Source organism: Gadus morhua, chromosome 20 (assembly GCF_902167405.1).
Source record: "Gadus morhua chromosome 20, gadMor3.0, whole genome shotgun sequence".
Taxonomy (NCBI): Eukaryota; Metazoa; Chordata; class Actinopteri; order Gadiformes; family Gadidae; genus Gadus; species Gadus morhua.
In genome coordinates, this window is record NC_044067.1 from 23,532,181 (window position 1) to 23,559,564 (window position 27,384).

General features: G+C 41.6%; 1 protein-coding gene across 2 annotated transcripts in view; it reads left to right on the top strand.

Annotated features, from left to right (window-relative positions):
- Positions 1-7,556: 7,556 nt before the first annotated feature.
- Positions 7,557-27,384, top strand: part of hsf2bp (heat shock transcription factor 2 binding protein) — a 143,717-nt gene continuing 123,889 nt past the window's right edge. For both annotated transcript variants that reach the window (XM_030343980.1, XM_030343981.1), the window contains exon 1: positions 7,557-7,889. In XM_030343980.1, the coding sequence (XP_030199840.1) occupies positions 7,869-7,889 (21 nt within the window). In that variant the 5' untranslated portion in view covers positions 7,557-7,868. The remainder of the gene's footprint in view (positions 7,890-27,384) is intronic.

A 27,384-nucleotide genomic window follows, 5' to 3' on the forward strand; every position in this document is an offset into this window, starting at 1 on the left:
CTTAGGGTGGCGCACAAACGTTTGTTTACCGGTGGAAGGGATAGTGCCACTATCCAATGTTGTAAAATTAATGCACAACCGATCATTTGCAATGTTTGTAATTTTTAATGAACGTATATAATTGTATTTTATATGATATACTTATGTGTTCAAAGCACTGGTAGATTGTAGGCATATATGAATGAATGAATCAGATCATATATCCAAATAAATACACGTTTATCATCTCTTTCTTTGTCTTTTTCCCCCTGCATAATAGTAATCAACCGTACTGTAAATGTGATGCATGAATTAAGATCTCAGACAATTTCACTTAGTTTTATAAAAATTGAATGGATTTTCCTTTTAATAAAGACAATTCGATCAACCACAACAAAGCTTTTGTGACTTCCCCAAAGAGGCTCCATGCGAAGGAGACATGACCGCATTCACAACAGACAAAAGTCAAATAAATATCGATCAGCTTGATTGCTGCCATGTTTTATTCATAAGCGCACATGTGTTTACAAGCGGACACGCAGTATTAAAAAGCGGAAGCGGAAGCGCTTTCACACTACCAAGTCGTTCCAAAAGTCAGACGTTACAAACGCTAGGAAGCACTCGAGCTAGCACTCTAGTCTCATCTCCATAGGACGCGACTAGCAAGGACGCGTCCTAGCAAGGCTGCAGCCTTCACTTTGGGAAACAGCCCTAGACTCAAACTGTGGTGCCTCGCTCTTCCCCATCGACCTGTAGCACAAGGCTCTCACGCTGACCTGCACTGTCAGCTTGTCTTTATTGGACACTGAATGAAATAACACATACAAATTCATTAAGCTTCAATTGTACTGGGTTACTCGCATCATCACATCTATAACATGTTACTACATGGAAAGAAACGTTAGGTAGCTAAGTAATGTTACTTTTATATACACAAAACTATGGAAGCATATATGTAGCAAAATTCAAATGGCAATGCAATTTGCAATTCAATAAGTAATTACGTTATGCAATTGACAATGCATTATGCAATTTCATAATGTAATTTGTAAATACGTTATTCAAAGTGTATTTTAATATGCAAAGTGACAATGCAATCCTCAATTACATTTCCAAAAGTTATAACTATAAAAATACAATAACATTTTGTCAAATTCTTTTGAGTTCCTTTATTCAAATTGCAAAGCTATAGCGTCCCCGTGATTGCAATCCACTTCGCCACGCTCCGTGTGTTGCGATATTCAAATGACATTTCAATCCGCAAAACGGAATCCAAAACGGAATCCAAAACGGAATCCAAATAGGAATCCAAAACGGAATCCAAAGAGGAATCCAAAGAGGAATCCACAGAGGAATACAAATAGGAATCCAAAAAGTCAATATGCAAAGTGGCAAACGTATCAGCCAATCAGCGTCTGGACGTCACTTTCTATTGTCTCCAAGGGTATCTCCACGGTAATAATAATAATAATAATAATAATTATACATTTAATTTAAAGGGCGCCTTTCAAGACACCCAAGGTCACCTTACAGAGCATAAAGTTATCATAAATAGTTTTAAAACAACACATTGTGGAAAAATAATAATAATAAATAAATAAATAAAACAAAAACAAGACAAAACAAACAAACAAACAATCAAGACAGTGATCAGTTAGACGTTGTGTGCGAGTTTGAACAGGTGAGTTGTGACTTGAAGGTTGTAATGGTGTATGACTGTTTTATGTGTGGGGGGAGGGAGTTCCAGAGCCTGGGTGCTGAACAGCTGAATGACCGGGCACCCATTCGTAATGAGTCGTGATGTGGGGATACATAGTCCAGCAGAGGTTGAGCGGAGGGAGCGGGAGTGTATTCTTGGAGGAGGTCGCAGAGGTAACTGGGGGCTAGGTTATGGAGAGCTTTGTAGGTGAGGAGTGGGTGGAGACGGTGGGTCTCCCGACCCTATGTTTTGCACCCAGTGCCTGTAGCACTTGGGAAATCTTTGTGTATACCACACTGGCGTCAAAACGTACCAGTGAGGATAAGTCGTCTATCCTATCTCCCAGAACACGCACTCTATCTACTGCATCTGTGTCTTCAACTCGATTGTTCTCCACATCATCGGCCAAACTTCGGAGCGTATCAATAATCTCCATTGGTGACCATGGACCATAGGCTACGAACTAGAAGGGAACAAGGAAATTACGAGCAAGTGACGTAGTTGCCGCCCAGACGCTGATTGGCTGATACGTTTGCCACTTTGCATATTAACTTTTTGGATTCCTATTTGTATTCCTCTTTGGATTCCTCTTTGCCAAATCTTTTGCAAAGCGTTCGTTTTGCGGATTGAAATGTAATTTGAATATCGCAACACACGGAGCGTGGCGAAGTGGATTGCAATCACGGGGACGCTATAGCTTTTCAATTTGTATAAAGGAACTCAAATAATTGGACAAAATGTTATTCTATTTGTATTGTTATAACTTTTGCACATTTAATTGAGGATTGCATTGTCACTTTGCATGTTAAAATACACTTTGAATAACGTATTTACAAATTACATTATAAAATAGCATAATGAATTGTCAAATGCATAATGTAATTCCAAATTGCATTGCCATTTGAATTTTGCTACATATATGCTTCCATACAAAACCGTGGCTATACTTAAATTATTATTACTCAACACAACAGGCAAACATCAAGGCTGATATAAAACACTCGTTAAGAAATCTTGTTGGCGTTTGCTGTTTCTGCATCGTAATACACGTTCGACAGTGACAGTTAACTGACAGATTAGACTTTGACAGTAGCTAGCGTCTGTTAGACGTCGTTTTCTTACCTTCGTAGCTGTGAATGTAGATCGAAGCATACAGCCCAAACCCCTTCTCCAATTTGATTGTCGGAGTTTTTGTTTCCCGACATAAACGATGCACATCTGTTATATTTATTGTCGGCAGCTCCGGGTGTAGAACATTGCCATCTTGAAACCGGAAGCTGATGAGCTGTATTACGGCGAATCAGGAAGTGCTTGTGCAAGTAGCCTATTGCAGGTGCGTACTCCCGTCCTCGGAAGTGTGTACTTGAAGTCCGGACTTGCCAAGCACGAACTTCCAAGTCCGCGAGTCCGTAGTACGCATGGACATAATAAAGGATGGACCACGGACTGGAAAATGGCCGCCCATTCATTCCTATGCAAACCTGCTCAGTGGCGCATGGCTACATCATGGACATAATAAAGGATGGACCACGGACTGGAAAATGGCCGCCCATTCATTCCTATGCAAACCTGCTCAGTGGCGCATGGCTACATACAGGAGCGATTTGCTTCCGCGTTATGTGGCCAAGACACGTGACCTATTCCGTGACGTACCGGATGCAGAGATCTTCTTCTTCTTCTAGTTTAGTGGTGGATCATAGGCTGTGTCCCAATTCAGGGGACGCATCCTTCGAAGGCTGCATTCGAAGGATGCGTCGACGCCGATTGCGTCACAGCGACGCGCCAAGTGCTGTCCCAATTCCAAGGGTCCTTCAAATGCGGCCTACGAATGCAGCCTTCTTTTCCCGGATTTTAAGGATGCATCGGCTGTATCCTTCGCGGCCCAACGTATCCCAAGATCCTTCACGGCCCAACGTATCCCTCCCAAGATTCATTGCGCAGTCAATCCAAAAAATAAAACAATAATGGCGGAGAATGTGGATTTGACTTTTTCATTTAAATGTAAGTATTTGGTTTCCAGTCACTCGAGTATTTAACGATACAAATGTTAAAATACTAATTTGTATCGTTAAAAACACAAATAAGTTATCCTTAAAACTTATTTCATTAAAGTAATATGCAATATAAGTAAGGTAACGTTACAGTTAGTGAAGCTGTAACGGTAACAAAGAACACCCGTTAAGCCCTATAGTTTTAAATTTAAGCGGTCAAAATGGTTTTATTTACCGAAATTGGGGCGATTATATAGATAATTTGCTATTCTGTAACGTTAGATAAATGGACCAACGCGAACACAGGTTGTGGACCCTGGTTTTCAGACCGTAACGTTACAGACGTTGGGATTGATTACACAGCTAACTTGGTTATTTTGCTATTTAAGCTGCTTTTGTTTGTTAGTGTAAAGTAAAACGAATTCTAACATTTGGTTTTGCTTTAGGGAGCAAGGAGCATACTGCTCAATTGATCAAACTCAGGGGGGAGAACGACGAGCTCTTCACCGGGGTGAAACATTCGGCGAGTGTGGCTTGGGGGTAAGGAAACAATCGTTTATTTATATCGTAAGTTAGTTTATAAAAATTATTATAGGCCATTTGTATATCTACATTTGACCATCTTGTAAAGGTTAGTTAAATTAGCCCTCATTGAAAAGCAGGACAGATACAACATCCACAGAAATCGTTTACTACGATGTCCTATTTTGGGTTATTAAAGAAAGACAAAAAAAGTCACAGCTCGCATCAGTACTAGACAGCACTCGAAAAACACACAAAGAAAAAGGGTGTTTTGACTTCTACTGGTTGTCTTATTATTATGGGCTTCATATAGGATGAGGGCTAATTTAAATGTAACCTTTACAAGATGGTCAAATGTATGTATTATAAATGGCCTATTGTTAACATGGGCTATTAACATGATTGATAAATGTGTCTCTTGTTTTCTCTGATTAATAATCTCTCTGTGTTTAGGACAATTCTGGAGAAAATAGGCCTGCAGGGGAAGGTGACTCCCCCGCAGGCAAAGAAAAACTTTTGCTGAAATTTGTTTTGATACTGCTCTTGTTGTTAACTGCCATGATTGATTTCCTCTGCCTTAGGATTGCAAGTATCCAGGGTCAGGAGAGGGGGGAGGTGGGAAACCCACTGCTGCCACTTGGCCCTGGTTTGTCCCCATGGATAAGGTATTGGATTGGGACAGAGGCATTCCACCAACCCCCCTGTCCTAATTGCCTCCATCCCTGAGAACACACCAGGGCCAAGTACAGCAGTGGTGGATCAGGAGGTGGAGGACAAGGATCAGGAGGAGGAAAGACAGCGAGGGCCAAGGTCCAGAAAGAGGGACAGAGAGGAAGACATGTTCCAGAGTCGCTCACTATCTTCCGAAAAGGACTCAAGATTCACCTGTTCAGAGTCCACCTCGACTGCATAGCCACCCTCCCCCTTCTGGCCACCATTGTACACTGTGTTGTATTGTATTATAGTACTTAACTGTGTAGCAACTGCAGTAGCTGCTATCATGGCTGTAACACGGGGAATGGGTTAGCCTAGCGATTGTGGTACTTGCACTTGGTTCTATGAACATCCTTTCTGTACCGACAGCGATATATTGATGCACTTCTTGTGACAAATGTACTTATTGTAAGTCGCTTTGGATAAAAGCGTCTGCTAAATGCCCTAAATGTAAATGTAAGATGTAAATGTTCCAGTTAATAAAAGAGGACATGAGGCTACAAAGGGGGGAGGCAGAGGAGAGGAAAGCCCAGGAAAGCAGGGAAAGAATGGATAGGTTTTTCTCAATTTTGGAGCGTTTGGTGGACAAATAACTTATGGTCTGTTATATTTAACGCATTGTTTATTATTTACATATTTATTGAAACTAACTTATTTAACTAACTATTTAACTAACTTTTTTGATTAACTATTTATTAAAACCCTTACTAACTTTTTTGTATTGACTAATGTATTCGTATGAAACATATATACAACAATAAAACTATTTGCAACAAACATTCATGTGACTATTTACAACAATTATTATAAAACTACTATATACAAAAACATAATGATCAATAATAATTTTTGTTGGTTTCTTTTTTTCGCGCTGTCTGGTTTAACTTCTGTTAACAGGTCAGTTCAGCTGTCAGGGTTGCTAGGTGACAGGAGCAGCGTGGTCACGCAAGTGAAAGGGCGGTAACGGTTTGTTACGTAAACCAGAAATGCTCCGTAGGCTAGACCGTCCCATTTCTTCGGCCTTCGGAGTGTCCTTCGCGGTCTACGAAGGCCGCATCCTTCGAAGGACGCGGTCTACGAAGGACGCGTCCTATGAATTGGGACACAGCCATAGTTTTTCCCCATATACCGCCAGGAGTTTGTGACAAGGACGTTGGCAAATGATACTTTAAATCGTAAAAAAAAAAAAACCAAACTAACGAAACAAAATAAAACAAACTAACAAAGAAATGAATAAATAAAAAATAAATATATATATACTTAAGGTTAAATTCTTCTAATTAGGTTAGTATCTTTTAGCTAATTTATCAGCAATTTCATTGCCATATATTCCATGGTGGGCTGGAATCCAACAGAACTGAATAACTAAACCAAGGCTTATAATATTTAAAAGAAGATGCTTTACCTCTATCACCAAATCTTCACGTATTGAATTATCTGTTATAAAACTTAGTATCTACAACCCATCTAAGAGCGGTTATTATTGTGGCCATCTCGATCGAGTATACTGATAAAGTCACCCACTCTATATCCATATCCTTTTTCAAATTCTGGCATATATATGCCAATACCACATTGTCACAAACTTAGTATCTACAACCCATCTAAGAGCGGTTATTATTGTGGCCATCTCGATTGAGTATACTGATAAAGTCACCCACTCTATATCCATATCCTTTTTCAAATTCTGGAATATATATGCCAATACCACATTGACACCATTCTATGATAGCTGATAACCAAGGTACACACTGTAATACAATAATCAAGAGGACATACAGGCAGTTCAAATAAAAAGAGATAGAACTTTATTGATCTGGAAACTTCATAAATATGTAAGATTGCTCCATATAATACCATAGTAACATAGTAAACGTATGTAGGCCTAAAAAATTCAGTTCAATGTTATTGCTTAAGAAACAGATTCCTTCCAACTAACTATTTTACGAAGAATGCAATCAATAATTTATATAAAAGTAAATGTTTACATATCGACCAGCAACAAAGTTGGAGTAGCCAAACTAAACAGCTAAACTAGCTAAACAAGCAAATGAAAATGAAATACCTACCAACGCAACTGAAATGTTAATATTAGACAATTAACAATATTATGAAAATTACGTAGGTCTCCCATAATCATTCAGGTAATCAATACGTCCGTGCCTGTTACAGCTATTTCAATGATGTGTGTTATATATCCGTGTTCAACGCCATTCATGTTAAGTAAAAGGACAAATCTCAGACTTTGGAAGTTAATGGAGTTAATTCGGAATTTAATTTAATTCGGAAGTTAATGGAGCCGTGCACTTCAAAATAGGTCCATAGCAAGGAGCCGTTTGTTTCAGTACGGCTCCTTTCAGCTGCCCACCCAACATCAACTGCTAATAAAACGCTTGAGGAGGCGTTTTGAAAAGAAAAAACTTACATTTTTTTAGAACAGGGTAGAAAGATAATTATGAGCCTTTGATTGATATCCAGACATTTTTTGCGGAGACACAATCCTGTTCCCCACTTGTATTGGAGTGGACGGCGATATCTACTTCTGGGCCACATGAAATGACGGACCCCCGTCCACTCCCAGCTAAAACAGCTGCAATACCAGGCTTGGCCTCTGAGCACGGGTGGATTGCGGAAGTATATGCCTATCCTGGGGGCCTGGTAGTACGCGTACTTGGAATTATAAAACGGCCAATTTAAGAACGCATCAAGAACACTTCTGGGTTTTACGATAGATGCGTACTTTGAATTGGAACAATACTTGGGCTACGACTGATGACGTTTTACAAGAACGCAAGTACAGAAAAGAACGCGAATTGAGAAACAGCCACACCAGGTGGCTCCGCGGGACGGAGTGCGCAGGCGCAACGGATTCTGGCGCGTCATTTCGTTTCTTCCAGTGGATCAACATGGATCATTCTGGATCATTCCCGAGAGGTTAGTTAACCACGAGGAGCACAAACGAGATGGACCGACCGGTCGAGAAGGTACGATATATTTACCTCTATATATACATGTATCTATTTATAGAGGGTTAGATAACCCTGATGGTCACTAACGAGATGGACCAACCGGTCCAAAAGTTATAGAGATGTGTGTGTGTGTGTGTGTATATATATATATATATATATATATATATATATATATATATATATATATATATATATATATATAAAGAAACATAAGCTAGTCTTTAATTAGCTAACGGAAGGCTAGCTAGGAAGGCTAGCTGATAGCTATGTGTGTGTTGGTTGGGGTTGATGCTGTCTTTATTGGCGCGGCGATATTGGTTTTATATTCGACATTCGTCTATTTTCCGGGGTTGTAACTGTAATAGCGTGATGAAAACCGCACCAATAGGCCTATCTCACAACTTCCTGGTTCGGCGTTCGATTTTGCCTTCACCGGGTAAAGTGACTTCCGGTCGCGTAGTCCATGATATTTGACAATGGCGCGGTCAAAAAACAAAAGCTTCTGTTGTGTACCTCTATGCGCCAATTCAAAACAAAAACAACCGTATTTACATGTCCACGACTTCCCAAATAATACCCAATACAGCAGTGGCGATCAGACGGAATGAAGGAGTTAATTTCGTAATTCAGAAGGGGAATACACTGGTCTGTAGTCGGCATTTTTTCAGCGGCTGATTATGACGACGGGAGTGCTACGCTGAATACTGGAGCTGTTCCTAGTCGTTTTGACTGGAACAGCTACACCACAGCCCCGAAAAAAACACCCGTGTATAAACGGGTGTCAGCTCGAAAAGCTGAAGGAGAGGACAAAACACGAACGGACCGGAGAGGTACCGGGGAACATGACTACGCGACACGCCCCCCTGCCGGTAAGTAGATGTGTGCTAACTAGCTGTTATGTCTGTTATTTGTGTTCAACACTTGTTGGGCTATTGTATAATTTTGCCAAACATGGCATGGTTAACGTTAAAACATTCAATCAACATCAGACGTACTGTTAAACTGGGGTTGCATATTAATTCAGATCCAGCTTTATTGGCCAGGTTTGCGAACAAACGAGGAATATGACTTTGGTTTTTACTCTATGTACACTCAACCTATAGTTAATACATAAAAAATAAAAACAGAAAACAGTACAAATAAATTTAATAATAAGAAATATAAATAAACTTAAGTATACAGAATAACAATACAATAAAAAGAAAGGGTGAATACGAATGAATGGTAATGAAGACTTATTTGTCTTCTTTTTTTGTAGGTGCACTGGATGATGCCCTGGAGTATATTGCTGAGCTGGAGGCAAGGCTGCAAGAAATGTCCATGGGGCCACAAACTGTCCTCAACAGGTTTTGTGTGTCTGATCAGACCATGACATATTATACTCGGTTTCCATCTCAAGAAGTGTTTCAAGTGTTTTGGGAGTCTGTTTTGCCCCTCAACACAATATATTCTTCATTGGAGCAAAGCACAGAGGATTGGACAAGAGGCGATTCCAACACCACGCCCTTCAAGGAAGATTCCAGTCATTGATGAGTTTTCATCTACTGTTGTAGAGTAGCAACTGGCCTTAAAGAACAGGTCATTGCTGACATCTTCCAGGTCAGCACAGCTGAGATGGTACCAACTCCAAGCTGGATATTCCCTCTAGGATGTGGGACATTAAAGGGCGAAACGTCAAATAAAAATGTGACTTTTTTTTATATTGTAGTGATAACAGATGTATTCTAATATGCATCTTTTCATAATGAGCAAGTTTAACAGAGTGCAAATTGCAAAACAAATGTCTTACCAGCATACGCTCTGTAGAGTGTGGACTTGACTCCAGTCTTCCCCACCGACTTGGGTTTCTTCACCACCAGGTCACTCACAGCCTCTGGATGGATTCCCTGAGGCGAACAACAATACAGGAAATGCATATACTCTAGACAAATACTGAAGTGTATGATTTGAACAGAGGACACAACAGCACACATGGGTTCGAGGTCGATGCCACATCTGTGGTTGACTGGTACAGGCCAGGGAAGGTGGAACCACATCAAGGCCCAGCTGCACATAATGCGCTGTCTGGAACAGCAGAGCGGTTATATGGCTACAGAAGCCTTTGCCCGCAGCACAGCTACAGCTCTGAGAGACCCAGTTGTCCAACAGCCTCCAGGGTGATCTGTGAACACCATAAGAATTGAGTTACTGAACTTAGTAGGTAGGACCTTGATATAAGGCCATTGGAAACTGGCAAGGAGCCTGCAACCGCAGAAAAGCCATGTACAGTTCCGTGCAAAACTCTTGGGCCACCATTACATCTGTTGTTTTAGCAATGTTATAACATGAACTAGCCCAGATGTTTGTCCTTTTAATGCACTCAACACATTTCCTTTATTTACGGCTTGTGCCTTAATGAAGAGGAAGAAAAATACATAGGTCTACTCTGTACAGCCACAACATTGCAGCAAGCTAGGTGGGCCAAGTCTTAAGCACGCTACTGTTTGTAAGAAAGAACAATGAAAATGATCTGAACTTCAGAAGAAGAGGAAAACTGCAACTGCAGTTGTTAGTCCAGACAGACTATCAAAACTAACAGACTTGGGCCAACGGGCCCTAACTCAGCAGAAACCTGTAGTATGTGGGGCTCCTCATCGAGCGGTTGCATCTACCTCTCACTACCACCTTTCCATCAACTATATTTGACACTTAGCATGTACATAATGTTAATAATATGTCGCTGATCGGAAGAAAACTGGTCAGCAAATAACTAGCTGAACCTATCCTTGGCTAAACTAATGCTAAAATGCTAACGCTACACACGGAGACTTCATAGCCACCATGGCTAATTATATTCATAATATTATAGTCTACACGTAACAAATATGATCATTTTACACACATTTCACACACAGACAATATTTCTGACGATTTATATGGATCGTAAATGGTTTGCTTGTCATCACAAAACATGAATGAGCAAGGCGGCCATTGAGTAGCCTACTGACAACAACAAAACACCTTAGACAACTTACCTTGATAATTGTGTACAAACTCCTCCACAAAAAACTTGTACCCCTTTGTCAGCCTGGGCTGTGGTGTTGCTGAGTGTGTCTCCACAATCTTCTGCACCTCTTCGAATCGCAATTTGGGAATACCCACCAGGGAAGTGGCGAAGAAACGATCCATTTTTGCATTGACGGCAATACAAAAATGACTACGCCGGAAGAATGTTTACCCGGTGTGACGTCATTTCCGATTTTCGTGAGATAGGCCTATTGTCTCCAGGATGGTATTATTTTGCAAAACGAACTAAGACTGACGTTTCACAGGCTTCACCATAACCAGGCTTCACCATAATCAGCGAGTCGGGCGAAAGATCAAAGAAACCGCGCCGAATATACTTCCTAGTGCCATACGGCACGAGTGCTTAGGGACCGTCGAAAAAGTGCGACGTTTTTTTTCAATTCTTAATAACTCACTGGAAATTCATCCTATCAACATCACACCACTTCTGATGTGTTTATGTACTCGTTTTGTAGTTCCCACTGGTGCTGCAACAACGAATCAATAAAAATCGATTATTAAAAGCGTTGGCAACTAGGCCTGTCGCGATGAGCAATAAATCAATTAATCGCACGATAAATTAAGGCCCCGTTTACACGAGGACGCTTGCGGGTGAAAACGACGAAATATTTTATCGGAAGTGCCTTTCGTTTAGACGGTGACGGCGTTTTTGGGGCATGGAAACGCATAAATCTGAAACCACCCTCCAAAGTGGAAAAGTTGAAAACGCTCCGCCGTAGCGTTTCCGTCTAAACTGCCAAGACGCAAAACACTGCTCAGATCTGCTCACGTCGCGTACGCGTTTACGTCACATACATGTGCCAGTACAAGGAAATAAACAAACATGTCCGATTATTTCCATGCGTCGGACCTTCAAGCTGCTCTGGCAGCTCTAACAAGCATACCGGAGTATTTCCACGAAATGTACAGGATATTTACAGATAGTATTACTGAACAGAGAAGGATCTTTTTGGTTTTTGCGGCACGGATAAGAGAAGGAAGATTCTACGCATGCGCTCAGACATGGCGGTGTTGTGTGATAGTCTATCACAGCACCGCCTGGCATGCATACCCAATCGAATTCCACACACTTTTGCGTCACCGTATGCACGCAGATTTCGTCCCGAAAACGCTCGTCTAAACGCGGAATAAAAAGTGAAGACGCAACGCCACTTTTGCGTCTTCTGTTCAGACCGTCATCGTGTAAACGTAGCCTAAAATGAGCGCAATCATTTTGCCGGCTGCGATAATTTCCATTTGCATGCTTATTTGTTTTCTTCGTGTCTCTCTCTATCAAAGTCATAGCCTGGTTCTACCTGACTCTCGTACTTCACTTCATTTCATTTCATTTGTACAGAGAGTCTGGACCTAATCAATTGACAAACGTTAACTCACTTGAAGGCGGGTGTCTGTTGAAGTTTAAAATGATTGGATCTGCCCAGTGCCACTCTGGATCTGCCATAACCAATCACTAACGTTTGGTTGTGACGTATGTCATGCGCCGGGAATCACGCGCAGGTTGTACACAAACCAAACACCTTGCGCGTCTGCACGAAAATGTCTGTCAACGACAGCTGCAGGTTTTGTTCGTCGAATTTAATTTATCAGCGAAAAATTGCACATTGTAAATCAACTACCGACCTACAACAACTCAAACTGGCGTACGACTTTATCGTCATTGTTCTCAGACACGCCCTCTGTTCGCTGATTGGTGGCCGCTGTGGCGGCACCAGAAAACCAAATTACATACAGCAGGTCCAGACCTAGTACTGAAGGGAAATTCAAATTGAGCGGAAGTACTTAGGAGCCAGGCTATCAAAGTCACTGGATGACCAGAGTTTTCACTCTGGTGACTCGCTTCCTTAATAGGCTCTAAGCAACGGGAATCGTGATGTATTTCCGCTTATGCTTTATACCGGCAGAGCCGCTTCCGGTTTACCTGGTAACTAAGAAACACAATCAGCTGTGGAGGAGTTATGCCCCCTATACAACATAACTAAGAAACGTTAACATTTCTATATATTTTTTTTTATACGTTTATATGAATGGATTCGACTGTTTTTCATCGTCAGAAGCAGATGAAAGTAGCGTCGGAGCACTGTAGTGTCCCGTTGTGTTCGGTATCTTCACGATACAACTCCTGTATTAGCTTTCATTCCTTTCCGGTGGAGGAAGAGATCAGGAAAAGATGGTTAGTTAACATAAGAAGGAGTAACTTTCAAATAACGAAACATACAAAGGTTTGCAGTGTTCATTTCAAATCAGACTATTTTGTGGAAGGAACAGGAGGAGGCGTCTGAAAAAAGGCGCTATCACTACAATTTTTGAGTGGAATCGTGAAATGCAGCCACCGAGGATAAGTGTTTGGGAACGACGAGACCGACCACCGATACCAGAATCAGACATGGAAAGCGCAAATTAAGATATCGTGTGGCATGATTACTGCTCAGCTCCGGAGCCTGCAGCTCTCGACTTGTCACTTGGTCAAAATGAAGAGTTGAAGAGAGAGATAGAGGATTTGCGGGAACAGCTTGAGCAGGCAAAGGTCAATAGTCGCTTTGGCCTCCAAAGATTCTCTGGATCTGATGAGGATATTCGCTTCTACACAAGGTAAGCCCTGAACCTTTTTTTGTGATTATTGATGATGGGTCAGGGGTGCAAACTTGTCACTTTTCAGCAAAATTCGCCGTTTTGAAGCCAAAATAGGTTACAATAACGGTGTTAACGGATAGTACAGTGTCTATGTCGTTGAGTAGTTCAAGTTATCATCTGCCCCATCTTTTGATGCAATCATTTTAGCTCGGGCATTGGTCGCCCATTATGTATTTATCACTTCACTGGATTGGAAGTCCACTTTCCAGGCTCTCGCACGCCCCCTTCAGTGAGGCAGAGGTTACATTTGCCTACCCTATGTGGTTTTATGACAGATCAGCAAGACTAAATAGGTTCTACACATATGTGTCATACATTACATATTCTATGGATACAAACGTAAAATAAAAGTGTCTACATATATTTCAGTGATGGTTGGGTTGGCCTGTGCCCTTGCAACATTTAACCCAGGAACGATGTAAAAATAGCCTAGGCCTATTATGTCATAAAACTGCTAAGCCTACAGTGTTCAGTTGAATTAGTTTAAGACAATAGTAAGTACACAATTACCATAGGCTACAATGCATCATGCCATAAATGTAATAGAATATATTTTTTTATAGATTTGCAACCTACGAACATCTGATGGCTTTCTGGGAACAGATTGAACCTTCAACACTCAGAATGATTCGCGTCACCAGCTCCAAAGCCACCAGGGAGACTTGTCCATCTGTGAAGACCCGGCATGCACTTCCTGCCATCGATGAATTCTTCCTCTTCATGATCCACCTTGCTTTGGGCCTCAAGCAGAAAGACCTGGCTCATCGCTTTCAAGTCCATCAGACCACAGTGAGCCGCATCATAACAACTTGGGCAAACTTCCTCTATCAGGTCTTGGGTTCTGTGCGAATTTGGTTGCCGAAAGAGCAAGTACGAGCCTACTTGCCAGAGGAATTTGAGAGTTTCCGAGACACCCAGGTTATCCTCGATTGTACCGAACTCCGTTGCCAAACGCCTTCGTCTCTGCTATTACAGAGTGAGGTCTTTTCAAATTACAAATCCCACTGCACCTTCAAGGCTTTGATAGGAATGGCACCTCATAGCGTAGTAACTTTTTTGTCAGAACTGTACACTGGGTCAATCAGTGACCGGGAGCTGTTCAAGCAGTCAGGGATCATCGACGTCCTTACCCCTGACATGGCAGTAATGGTGGACAAGGGCTTCTTAATTGACAACCTGGTACCATGCAAAATCCACAGGCCTGCTTTTTTGACCAAGGGCACACAAATGTCTGTGGGTGAAGTTCTGTGGCCAGACTCATGTTGAACGCTTGATCCGGCGGGTGAAGGAACACAAGTTGTTCGATACAGTCATCCCCTTGTCCATTTCTGGTAGCATTAATCAGCTGTTTGCAGTGTCATGTCTTCTAATTAACTATCAGAATGGACCACTTGTCAAGGCATGGGCCCAGTAAGTCTACAGTGTCATTCTTGTCTGTCTAGCCCTAAAATCCTTAGGCTATTGGGCATATTGAAATATTGAAACCAAGTGGTCCTAAATATTTAAAATATAGTGTTGTAAATAGTCTGCAAATGTTCTACTTTTCTTACTATGAATGCCTAATAGGTTTTACTTGTTGATTTTGTCTCACCTGGGATGTCTTGACTTGCACATGTCATTCTGTTAACTATTGGAATGGACCACTTGTCAAATATTGTATATATTCTGCAGTCTGTGTAATTGTACTTACTATGATGGCCTGATGTTTTTTGCTTGCCTTTTTACTTACATTCTTCTTGACCAGTTGGTTCCCATTGTTAAAAAAAAAAAAAAAATCCAACCTTTGACCTCCTTTTCTTGTTGGACCAGCCATAGCTAATCCTGCAATTGTAACAGAGCCTTGTCTTTGGCTGAAGAATAGAATAAAACTTCAGTTTCAGAGTACTTCAAGTGGCATTTCTATTTATTTGAATATTGAAGTCATAAGTTATGCATCACATTTATTATAATATACATGCAACATTCCATCACAGTTTAATAATCAAATAAATACATACATACATACATATCAAGTTATTTTAAGAGCCCATCAACAGTAACTTGAGCTGTATACAGTGTAACAGTAAAACAACAGCAGCAGCATGTGTACTTTATACTAAGTAACAATTTCCATTTGGTATAGACTTGCGAACATGAACAGTACATCAGCTTAGATATTGTATAGACGGCAAATGTAAACAGAACAGTTCTTATACTGTATAGTCTTCTTGATAGGTTCAGATATTCTGCTTCTTTGCACTTCTGGTTAGATACTAAACTGCATTTCGTTGTCTCAGTACTTGTACTCTGTGCAATGACAATAAAGTTGAATCTAATCTAAAATAGATTTGTAAAAATGAACAATAACATCTGAACTCACTGAACCGATTGAAACTGATTAATGAACTGATTGCAACTGATTACACTTATTGATAGATACTATACAAAGGCATTGGACTGATTTACTGTAAACACTTCTGTAAGTAGTGGTAAAAGAAAAAATGATCTGCTCCGTCTCTAATGGTGTGCATTACATCAAGGTCTTTATAAATACGCTCGACAAACATGTCCTCCTGAGCATAAACAACAAAATCACACCACTCTAGCCCTGTCAGTAGCATCTGACCTTGAACTTGCCAGTAGTACTTGTGCTGCCTCCTGAGTTTCAAAGCACCACCTGACATTTTTAGATAGGGACAGTCTACATAGCTCTGGATATTGGGGCATTTGACCTCAAGGAGACCAAATGGTGGGTTCCCAGAGGGATCAAAGATGACTCCATCAGGAGAACTTCCTAGCCATGGAGCATCAGGATATACAATGAACCCACAGGGTGAATAGTTTACATTTTTCAGCGTGCAATACTCTTAACAGCACGTGGCTCCATATCAATTCCTCTCCACATATCCCTGGTCTGCCCAGTTCCCCGGAGAATTCTCTCAGCCAGATTTTCTGCAGATGTATGTCCACGAACATGGCATACCTCATAGAAACGTGTAGATGTCACACGCATTCTTCTCAAGCGATGCCACTGCTGGCACAAACTCTGCATTTGTGTTCCAGCTTCTATCCTGTGGGCCATGTTGAATGACGCATCCAGAGACTTCAGGTGCAGACTTTCTTACTCTGACAGAACATAGGCACAGGATGGCGGTTGAAGCCTGTGGCTGTGGATGGGAAGGGAGGGATAAGCAGGAGCAGATGGGATGTTGAAGACTTCCCTTATTGCTGGAGGTTTTTGCTGAAATGACAGTAAGCTCCCTGCCTGGACAGCTCCAAATGCAGACTGGACTAATGGGACATCAGCGGACATGCCCATTGTTGTCACCAAGGGTGCAAGTGAAGGAGGGAAATCTTTGTACACCTCTGAAACTCTCAACATGGCAAGATCTAGCAGTTCCCCATCCACCGCCTTGTAGAGAGAACTTCTGAAAAATATTAACAGTAAGACAAAAAAGTATTAAAGTAAAAAATCACTACACCAAAAGTCTGCCACAACATACAATGGCTTACATGCAAAAACCACCCTGAAATCTCACCTTACACAGTCTGCAGTTGAATTTTTGGGTTTTTGAAACTCCATTTCTCCAACTGGGCCTGGCCTCACACCCTGACAGCAGAGACACATTCAAGCTATGAATATGTGTCTACTGTGTGTATCTCATCTGTATTTATAGGGGGTGGGGTAGTCTTTGTGTGTGTGTGTGTGGCTGTGTATTTATTTATTTGCTGTACTGATGGGACCACCAAGAATCACTTAAGGCAAAAATGTTACATGGATGCAATATTATTTATGTTGTAGGCAGTGCAATACATGAGGCAGTGTGCAATGCAAGATGAACACTTTAAATGACCTACCAGTGTCCTCGGTTTGTGCCAGATCTGCTGTGTCTGTGCAGCTGTGCACGGGGGGAACAGCAGGAATGCTTAGCTGTGAATAGTGGGCAGTCTGATACAGGAGTGCAACCAAATGATTGCATAAGGCACAGCCCGCCACACAGGAACAATGGCTGCTCACCAAAACAACTGGTTTTGAGTGTTTTAACACCATCTATAGAGAAATAGAAGCTTACATGAGATGTTGATTGACAGCAAAAGCATTAGGCTAACAAGAAATACATTACTGTAGGCTGTTCTATGAAGTTCACACAAAAATATGAAAATGTATTACACATGATACAGGGCATTTGTTTAGCGTTAGATAAACCTAACCCTTACCCTAACCCAACCCTAACCCAACAAGGATCATCCAGGGATGATTACAGGGGAGTGATGGAAGTGGTGGTTATGGGGGCAGTGTGCTGTATGCATGTTGAGATAAGGCAACAAGCTGTGTATGTAGGGAGGGGTAAAAGGGCTTAATTTAAGATAGCAGATATGATATGTGTGCTTTAATTTAGCTGACGGGTAACTCTATCAGTTTGTCAAACCTAACCATTGCCCTAACAATGACCCTACTCTTAAGTCGTGTGGCTTTTCACTTTTCCTCATTGATCTATGACAGACTGCCCTCACGCTGATCTCTCCTGTCACCTTGTCTCTCAATGACACTGTGAGGAAGGAAGAAGACGAACACACAATACTATAACGTTAACGTTACATTTTGCATAATACCTTGACAGTATCTAAAACAAACTCAAACCTAATATTAGCTGACAAGTCTGTCAGTCATAGTCGATCAAAACAACGAATGTTAACCGTTACGTTAACCGAAAGTTAACGTTAGCCGTCTAATCGTTCATTTAACATCAACGCTAGCTAGAAGCTATTACAATGTAGCCTAATGTAACATTTCAGCCTAATGTAACATTTGAACATAATGACTTACCCTCGTAATTATCGATGTAGCTGGCGATATACTTCTTAAATCCCTTTTCCCGTTTACTGAAGGGAGTGGTGCAAGACTTCTTCACTAGTCTGTCCACATCGTTAATATTCAGACGAGGTAGGTCTTGAAGACACCGAGTATAGAAGAGAGCCATGTTTGTTGTATTGTGTCTGTCGTTTGTCGCCAAGTGCCGTCCACCTCACCGGAAGTTGGTTTGCCGGTATAGCCAAACCCGGAATTTTGACGTGCATTGAGGCTATAGCCCAACGAGGAGACGTTGTTGCGTGTCGTGACGTGTCACTAGTCAGCCGCATTGTCTTTGTTTATGGAGGTGGACCCCTGGCGTTGCACAGAGTGCAGCATGAGAGCACCGTGAGGGCAGAGATAGTTGAGATTTGGACGGAGAAGATGGAATTGGTTGGAAAGGTGAACGCGACAGCTGCCGTGTGGGAGCACTTTGGATTCAAACCGAATGACCATGGTGAACCACTTAACCTGTGCGAGCCGGTATGTCGTATTTGTTGGAAAACAATGGTAACCAATACATCGAACATGCAACTTCACCTAAAGCACAATCACCCGATGCAGTTTTCCCAGCTGGGGAAAAAAACCACAACAGAAGGGGCGTCTTCGTCTTCCCGACAGTCCAAAATGGGACGTTCAGTCCACAAACGAATTATAAACGGAACAGTGCAAAATGGTGCGAACTCAGTGTAGTTCGCTTCATTGCTAGCAATATGCTGCCCTTTAGTATCATTTGACAGCCAGTACGAATTGCCTGGGAGAACATACGTGTCACAAACGGCAATTCCACAACTGTACAACAGTGTGAAAGACAACATACTAAAGGAGATCAAAGACATCCCTTTATACTCTGCCAATACAGATATGTGGTCAAGTTCAAACATGACCCCTTATATGAGCGTGACCATATATGGTCCAAAGGTCCTTATACCAGTTTTGCCTGTTAAGGAATATATCACTCTTTAAAAGACAGTCGATTTTATTTATTGTTTTTGGTTGTTTTGTTTATTTATTTTGGATGTTTAAAATGTCCTCCAGTGTTAAATATTCTTTAGAAATAAAAGTTTTATGATCTTTCAAAGGGTGTAGGTCTACTTGCATTATTATGCTATTATCATATTAGTTGAAAATGGTCTCAAAACGGGAATATTATCGCTTATCGCAATAATTTCAGGGAAAATTAAATCGCACAGCAAAATTTGTTATTGTGACGGGCCTGGGCCTAAAAATTTTTTTTGTTTGGTTCCGGTTTCCGACCGACCCTGTCAATTTATGTGCGACCCAAATTATTTTATGAGCTTTATAAAAAAAAAGAAGTATTTCTTTATTTTTTTATGCAAACTATAATTACGTTTTGGTACAGCACCTCTTCATTCTGTACAAGGATGAGCGAATTTTCTCGTTTTTAAATGAAAACAACCTACCTATCATTCGCTGCCGCTGGAAAAAAAAAAATATAAAATAAAATAAATTCCCTACCTACCCATGACCTCAACTGACAACCAACAGGAACCAAACTTTTTTTTTTTAGGCCCTATTGGCAACGAATTTGGTCATCGATTCGTTGTCGCGCGATTAATGCGTCACTCGTAGGCGCCGCACTGTTTACAGCCAGCTAGTCTCGCAAAGCCAGACCAAACTACACCAAGTAGAATGGTCTGGAACCACGCTATTTAGAGCCGTCTATCCGGGGGGGAACTGGGCTGGCCTGTATTTATTTCTTTAAACCAATCACAATCTTCTAGGGCGGGGCTAAACCCGAGAAGCCTCAGCGGTGTCCATGCAAAATAGGGCTGGGGGGAAATCATTTTGATGGCTGTCAGAGAGATGGCTCAATCCCAACCTCAAACGCTGCAAAAAAAACGATTAAAGATGTATGTTGCCTATGAGAAGATCCTTTTATAGATAAAAAGAACAAACATCATTTGTTTCTTTCTCACAATGATGTCAAGACACCATACACTTTGGCCCTTGAGGAGCTCACGGGACCCATCAAAACTACAGACGTTTTAACATTTTTAGGTTAAAACGGCAAGAACATCTTTCTTCCTCCGCAAATGCTGTAAGCAAATCTTATGAAGTTCTTTGTAATTTTCGACGGAAAGAGCCAAACATGCTAGCTTTACAGCGCCGTCAAAGTCATCTTCAAAACTCGCCATACTGCTTCGTGTCCGAGTTTGAGGGGGAGCACAATACGGTAAAGCCAGCAACAGGAAGGGGAGGAGTAGCGGTGGAATCCGACGCTGAACTATAGACGCTGTCCATTTCCACTCAGCCAGACTAACAGCCAGCTCGGAGTCGGCACCACGTGCATCAACAGTCTTTCAAAGCAGCGGTAGTAATCACTCAACCGGACGGTGTACAAAGTCCCGTCAGTTAAAAATAGTAATCCCGTTTTTAAATCCATGTTAAAATCGGCCGGATATAGAGCTAGTTATCTTAAAAAAAAGTCCCCCAAAGAGCTCCCACAACCCTTTGTTTTAAAGAAAAACCTTTTTAATTTTTTTTGAAGGCAAACGTAATCATTGTGTATAGTTAGGCTAGTCTGGCTGAGCGGAAATGGACAGTGTCAATAGCGCTAGCGTCGGATTCCACCGCTACTCCTCCCCTTCCTGTTGCTGGCTTTCCAGTATTGTGCTCCCCCTCAAACTCGGAAACTAATGTGTGTGTGTGTGTCAAAGCTGCAAACTTGTCGCTTTTCGGCGACAATCGCCGTTTTCTTGGTCAATTTGGTCATTCACGTGATTCGTGTAGAACCGGAGTTTTCTCTTTTGGGGGGGGGGCAATATAAAACGTAAAGCGATATGGCTGGATGAAAGTGTTGCGAAATTGAGAATTGCGAAAAATTATTGGATCATTCTTATAATTGACATTTCTCTGGGCCAATCGGAATCTCAGCACTTGCTTCAGAATCTTTCTTATAATTGACATTCCTCTGGGCCAATCGGAATCTTGAAGCACACAGCGCCAACTGAGCTCGCCATTGGATAAGACGGTCACCTGGCTTCCGCGCATGCGGCCAAACAACGCAAGAGAGCTTGCAAAACACTCGTCCAGGGGCCTGTACTACGAAGCTCGATTAGAGGGTTAGCGAGGTATGTTGAGCTGAAAGCCTGGGTTAGCTGTACCACGAAAGTCGATCTCTTTAAGCGTCGCTGTATCACCATGGGGACTTATGCTCGCAACCAAACCTGGTCGGGACCCGCTTTTCAGCTTAGTCTAGCCGGAGATCGGCTACTTAAATCGGCGTGCGCATTTTCCTAGCCCCTCCTCCGACAATGGAGTCACCATTTTTGGGTGTTCCCGTGGACCACGGCGCACTTATCGTACAGGCGTCTCTCCGGAGACGGAGGGTTTTTCGGGACAGACCGATCCCTCGGCATTGTCTGGCGATATTCTTTATGAGAGATACAGATTCTCATCAGAGGGTATTCGTTATTTGATCGTCCTTGTTGGACCGTATGTAGGCAATGCTACACAAAGAAGCTGTGTACTTACTGTTGCGCAGTGTGTCTGTGTTTCAAGTTCGAAGGTGGCCCCGCACATTCAACGTACATTAACCTATCGTCAAGTGCCGTGTTGTCCATTATCCCTTACATAACTGCTATGTAGGCCTAGGCATTTTTTATTCTACAAATTCATATTATAGCTGTGAGAATTGTTAAAAAGAATCACCTCCATAGTCGCCCTGGAGTCACAGGGCGACAGAGTCTCCTGCAAGAATCAGGGAAACCTAGACATTCTTTGCAAAAATTTAACATTTAGAAGAATACGTGATACTTTGCTTTGATATTTATATACCTCTGATTGAAGATTGATTGTCGGCGGCTCTTCCAAAATAATGTTACCTACAACTAAAAATGACACAATTATTTTACCCTCAATCATTTCACATTTGATTGGCAAGACAATTATTTATGTCCTTTGCCAATACATGAATACTCATTACAAACGCCTTGGATGTCGAGGCAGTGGGGTCAGAGGACATCCCCCATTCCACCATCATCGGCCGACCTTCGATATTGGCGAGAGCCAGCTCCTCCGAAGTGGTGAAGGGCGGTGGAGCGGTATTAATTTGGGTTTTCTTTTTATTTGCTACAGGTAATCAACATGAAATTAAAGGTTGGAGCCTAGGCCATTGCAAATCATAGATTCTAGATTCACCTGAAATTATTCAAATGGATGCTTACAACTTACCACATTGAATAATATTTTTATGTTTATTTTTGACTTGGCCCCATGTTCGTAGGAGTGTGCTGGCACCACATATGGGGGTAAAACGCATGATAATACATGATATTTTTTAGACAAATGCAGAATCATTTCACTTACGAAATAACACGGTCGGCTATTTTTTGCCAGCACGCCACCCTAGCCATATTATGGGCAACCGTGTTCCCCTTGGCTGTGATTTGAACTTTGAATTCCTCGTACGAGTTCATAATAATTCACTGCTTGCCTTGGGTGAAATACACCGCTCTCGCTCGATTCATTTTGTGTAAGGGTGAGTCAAATGACGCGATAAACGCCCCTTTTATGTGAACGCGCATTGAACCTAAAGCGGGAAACCTGGTTCAACTAATTGAATCTAAAGTGAGCGTCGTGGTACCATAACTCTGATTGCGAGTTGCTGCTCTGTCGAGCCAGGTTTTCCGAAGAATTTTTTTTGTGACAGTTGTAAATGAAATATTTTTTATAAGCCTCAAGGATGTTTTGACATTGATTTTTGATAAAGTATGCTGAGTTTTGTTAAGTCACGCTCAGACTAGTTTCATTTGCATATTACAATCAAAAAAAATTCCTGTGTGTGTGTTAGGGCTGGGCGATATGGAAAAAAAACATATCACGATATGGATTATTTTATATCACGATAGCGATATATATCACGATATGCCCTCTTGCTCTACTGGATAGGGGTGTACTTAAAAGTGTGACTGTGATCCATCACGACCTGTACCACAATTACGCAGATTTCAGTTTTTCTCTTTATTTTCAGCATCACAAGAGAAACATGTTCATTCAATTGCTGCACACAAATTAAAAACATGGAACACAGCAGAACACACTATAACACACAGTATAATTTACTCTGAAGGGAAAAAAAGTGAAGGCTACTGCACCTGTGTGTGTGTGTGTGTGTGTGTGTGTGTGTGTGTGTGTGTGTGTGTGTGTGTGTGTGTGTGTGTGTGTGTGTGTGTGTGTGTGTGTGTGTGTGTGTGTGTGTGTGTGTGTGTGTGTGTGTGTGTGTGTGTGTACGCACAACACACACAGGTGCATTAGCCTTCACTTTTTTTCCTTCAGAATAAATTATACTGTGTATAGTGCACACACACAACAAGTGCAGTAGCCTTCACTTTGGTTTTCCTTCAGAATAAATTATACTGTGTGTAGAGGTAGTACAGTAACCATCATATGGCAATTAATACATTCACTTCACTTAAGTGCACACGCTTCAGGTTTGAGACGAGAATTAACAAATAAACAAACAAAAAATAAAAGTGCATCTTTTTTTATAAATCTTAACTCTGCAACATTGTAGTGCAACATGTACAGAGGTTGGACAAAATAACTGAAACACCCGTCATTTTAGTGTGGGAAGTTTCATGGCTCAAATGGACCAGCCTGTTGTCCAATCTTCATTAATTGCACATTGCACCAGTAAGGTGCTCACATTTTGAGCAAAACTGTGCTCTTACACTGCTAATTGAACCTTCAAATTTCACTTTTCTGGTGCAATGTGCAATTAATGAAGATTGGCCAACAGGCTGGTCCTCTTGAGCCATGAAACTTCCCAAACTAAAATGACAGGTGTCTCAGTTATTTTGTCCAACCCCTGTCCTGTATAAAAATTGTAAACATCAGGACAGGTTTGAACAGAACTCTGTTTAAAGCATTAGGCCTAATTGAACAAATGTGCAAACATAAAGCACAAACAGTACAACACAAACAAACAAACAATTTAAAGAGGTAGTAACATATGTCAACATTACAGGTTTAGTGCAAGGAACACCAGTTGGTCTACGGTGTTTGGTTTCAGACAAGACCTCTTGCAAGTTATAATATTTCCACTTGCACTGAATGCCCTTTCCGACGAAGAGCTAGTGGCTGGAATGCATAAATACTTGTTGGCGAGCCTAGCCACAGATAGGAAAGTGACCTCGTGCTGCTTCCACCACTCCAGTGGGTCTGCCTCTGAAGCAGGCCCAGGTGCCTGGAGGTACATGGCGACCTCCAGTTCAATGCTTTCTCTGTTGCGCAGGCAGGTGTGGGCGCTGGCTGGAACTGCCTTCTTAAAGTAGCTGGCCAAGGTCTTTTTCTTTGTGGGAGGGTCATCTTCAGCAGCTTGGGAGCCTACTGCTCTTTGATCACTTGCTGGTGGCGCCGTGGCTCCCTCCACCATACCCAGCAGCTCTGTGACAGCTCGGTTCTTCATGTACTCCGCACGGTTTTCCCTCATGTAAGTTGTCTTGAACCTGGGGGTCCACCAGTGTTGCCATGTCGAGGATGTTGTTTGTGGCTGCATCATCGTACTTCTCATTGAGGTATTTGAGCACACCTCCTTTGACTGCTTTGGTGAGCTCCGTTTCCCCTTCTTTTGGGCTGAGGATTTGATCATTGAACAAATGCAGCACCGGCTTGAGAAAGGATACGCTCACATATTTCTCCCCCGACAATGCATCGGTAAATTCAAACAGAGGGCCCAGGGCTTTGTTCAGCGAGTCTAGGATTGACACATCTTGCCAGCTCGGAACCAGCTGGCAAGATGTTTTTATTTTACTTGCCTAAGTAAAATAAAAAAATATTGGACACTTTAATAGGGTGAATCTAGGCTGCAAATCTAATCAGCATCCACAATGAGAACAATCAATGAGCACATCAGTAAACCGTATATAATCAGGTTTTTTGAGAAATCGGTTTATTTAAGTGCTCATAAAAATGGAATAAAAAGTTTATAACAATCGGTTTATGTCAGTAATCGGTTTATGAGAAGTCCAATTATAACAGGTAAGTTTTTGGCTAATAAACTGATTTCTCAAGACATATCAGGTTATTGACATTATAGAATAGTAAGTAGCCAATCACAAGCTTTGAATTCCAGTTTGGTGTCACACACTTGGGTGTAACACATGCAACCAACAGACTGCATGTAAATGACAATAAACAGTTTATTCTAATAATCTATATATTCCAATAACCCAATTATTGCGGTAATGTAAACGGGCTCAATCTGTAATGTCCAGTGGCCACATCTCACCTTCTTATCTGCAAGGAGGACCTGTGAAAGGGCTTTCTCCTGCTCCAAGAACCGTGCAACCATCTGCTGGCGGGACCCCCACCTGGTGGGTGTTTCCGTGATTAACTGGTGGTGAGGCAAGCCCAGTGCTGCTTGGGCTTTGGCCAGTTCCCTTCTCCTCTTCCAAGAGTTGGAGAAGGCACTCACCACTCTCTTGCAGACACCCACTGCTCTCTCCACAGCCTGCCTTGTGGATGTTGGGGTGAGGTTTTTTAGAGAATTCTGTTGAAATCAAAAGAAAAAGTGATGTAATAACATATTTGACAGCATATTTTTTTCTATAATCATGGATCACTTAAATGAGTTATGGATTGTTTTAAAAATTAGATAGTAAGGGTATTATGATATGAATTTAAATTAATTTATTTAAATGTATAAATGTATTGTAATATAAATATATAATATAACTATTAAAATTTTTGTATTTTTGTTGCTATCCCTTTGCAATATTACTCTAACTCTAAGCCAGGGCTGGGGAATCTTTTTCATTCGAGGGGCCACTACAAATTTCTTCAATGGCTGTAAAAGTCCTTCGAGGGCTGTACTATGAACACAAACCAGGATTGCAGCCACCTTTAAAATAGACCCCACCTTCTCTAGGTCCCATGAATATAACTTAATTGTATTGCAAATGTAATTTCTAAGATTCCTTTACAAAATATATCCATTTTAATGTTATGCAGCTTCACATGAAATATATGTCAGGGGCCGGAGAAAACATCCTCAAGGCCCGTATATGACCCTCGAGACATAGGTTCCCACCCCTAAGCCATTTTAAAGATTGTTTTACACTTACCGATGGCTAGCTGTAGACGGTGACCAAAGCACTGCAATCGTTCCCACTCATTCAGGTCCATGGCACAGATGTTATTTGATGCATTGTCTGTGGTGACACAGACAAGATTGCCTTCTTCCAGTCCCCATGACTCCAAGGCATCTCTCAGACCTAGACAGACAGACAGATAGAATAAGTAAGAATCACTACAATTGACATAAGACAGCCATAAACACAGATATGCTGTTTTACAATATCTATGAATGATATCTATAAATAATTATGGACCCCTGGCAGTCACGTGACTAGAATTACATGACGAGACGGAAACCTACAGACATTAGTTCCTAAGTGTATGGAGAGAACTCTAATAGGAAATTCGGGATAACATACTTGTGCTGTACAATCACACAGTTCATTGGTGTAAGCATATTAGTAAAAACAATAATAGTAAAACTTGCGAAAGCATAAAAGTGCATAGCAATGTCAGGCTCATACTTTGGGCGAGTATCACTCCCGTATGGTCGTCAGGAAAGTACACAGTCTGTAGACAGCGGCCGCGGAGGGTCCAGTCCTTGATGAAGTGGATCGTTAAACTCATATAGGGCTGTGTTGCTCTGCTCATCCACATGTCCGTCGTCAAGGCATAATTCGTTGCACTGCAAACCTCTCTCTCCACTTCTGCCCGACAACTAGCATACAAGTGAGGCAACTCCACTTTGCTAAAGTGCTTCCAACTGGGCATCACGTACCTCGGATCGAGTGTGTGGATGAGGTCCCGAAAGCTGTCTTTCTCGACAACTTAAACGGGAGCCATGCCTTTACAGATGTAGCGTGAAATGGCACCTGTGATCTGCTTGTGTCGCTGAGACGTCTTTTCATATTGCGTGCCTTGGGCGAATGCTTCCTTTAG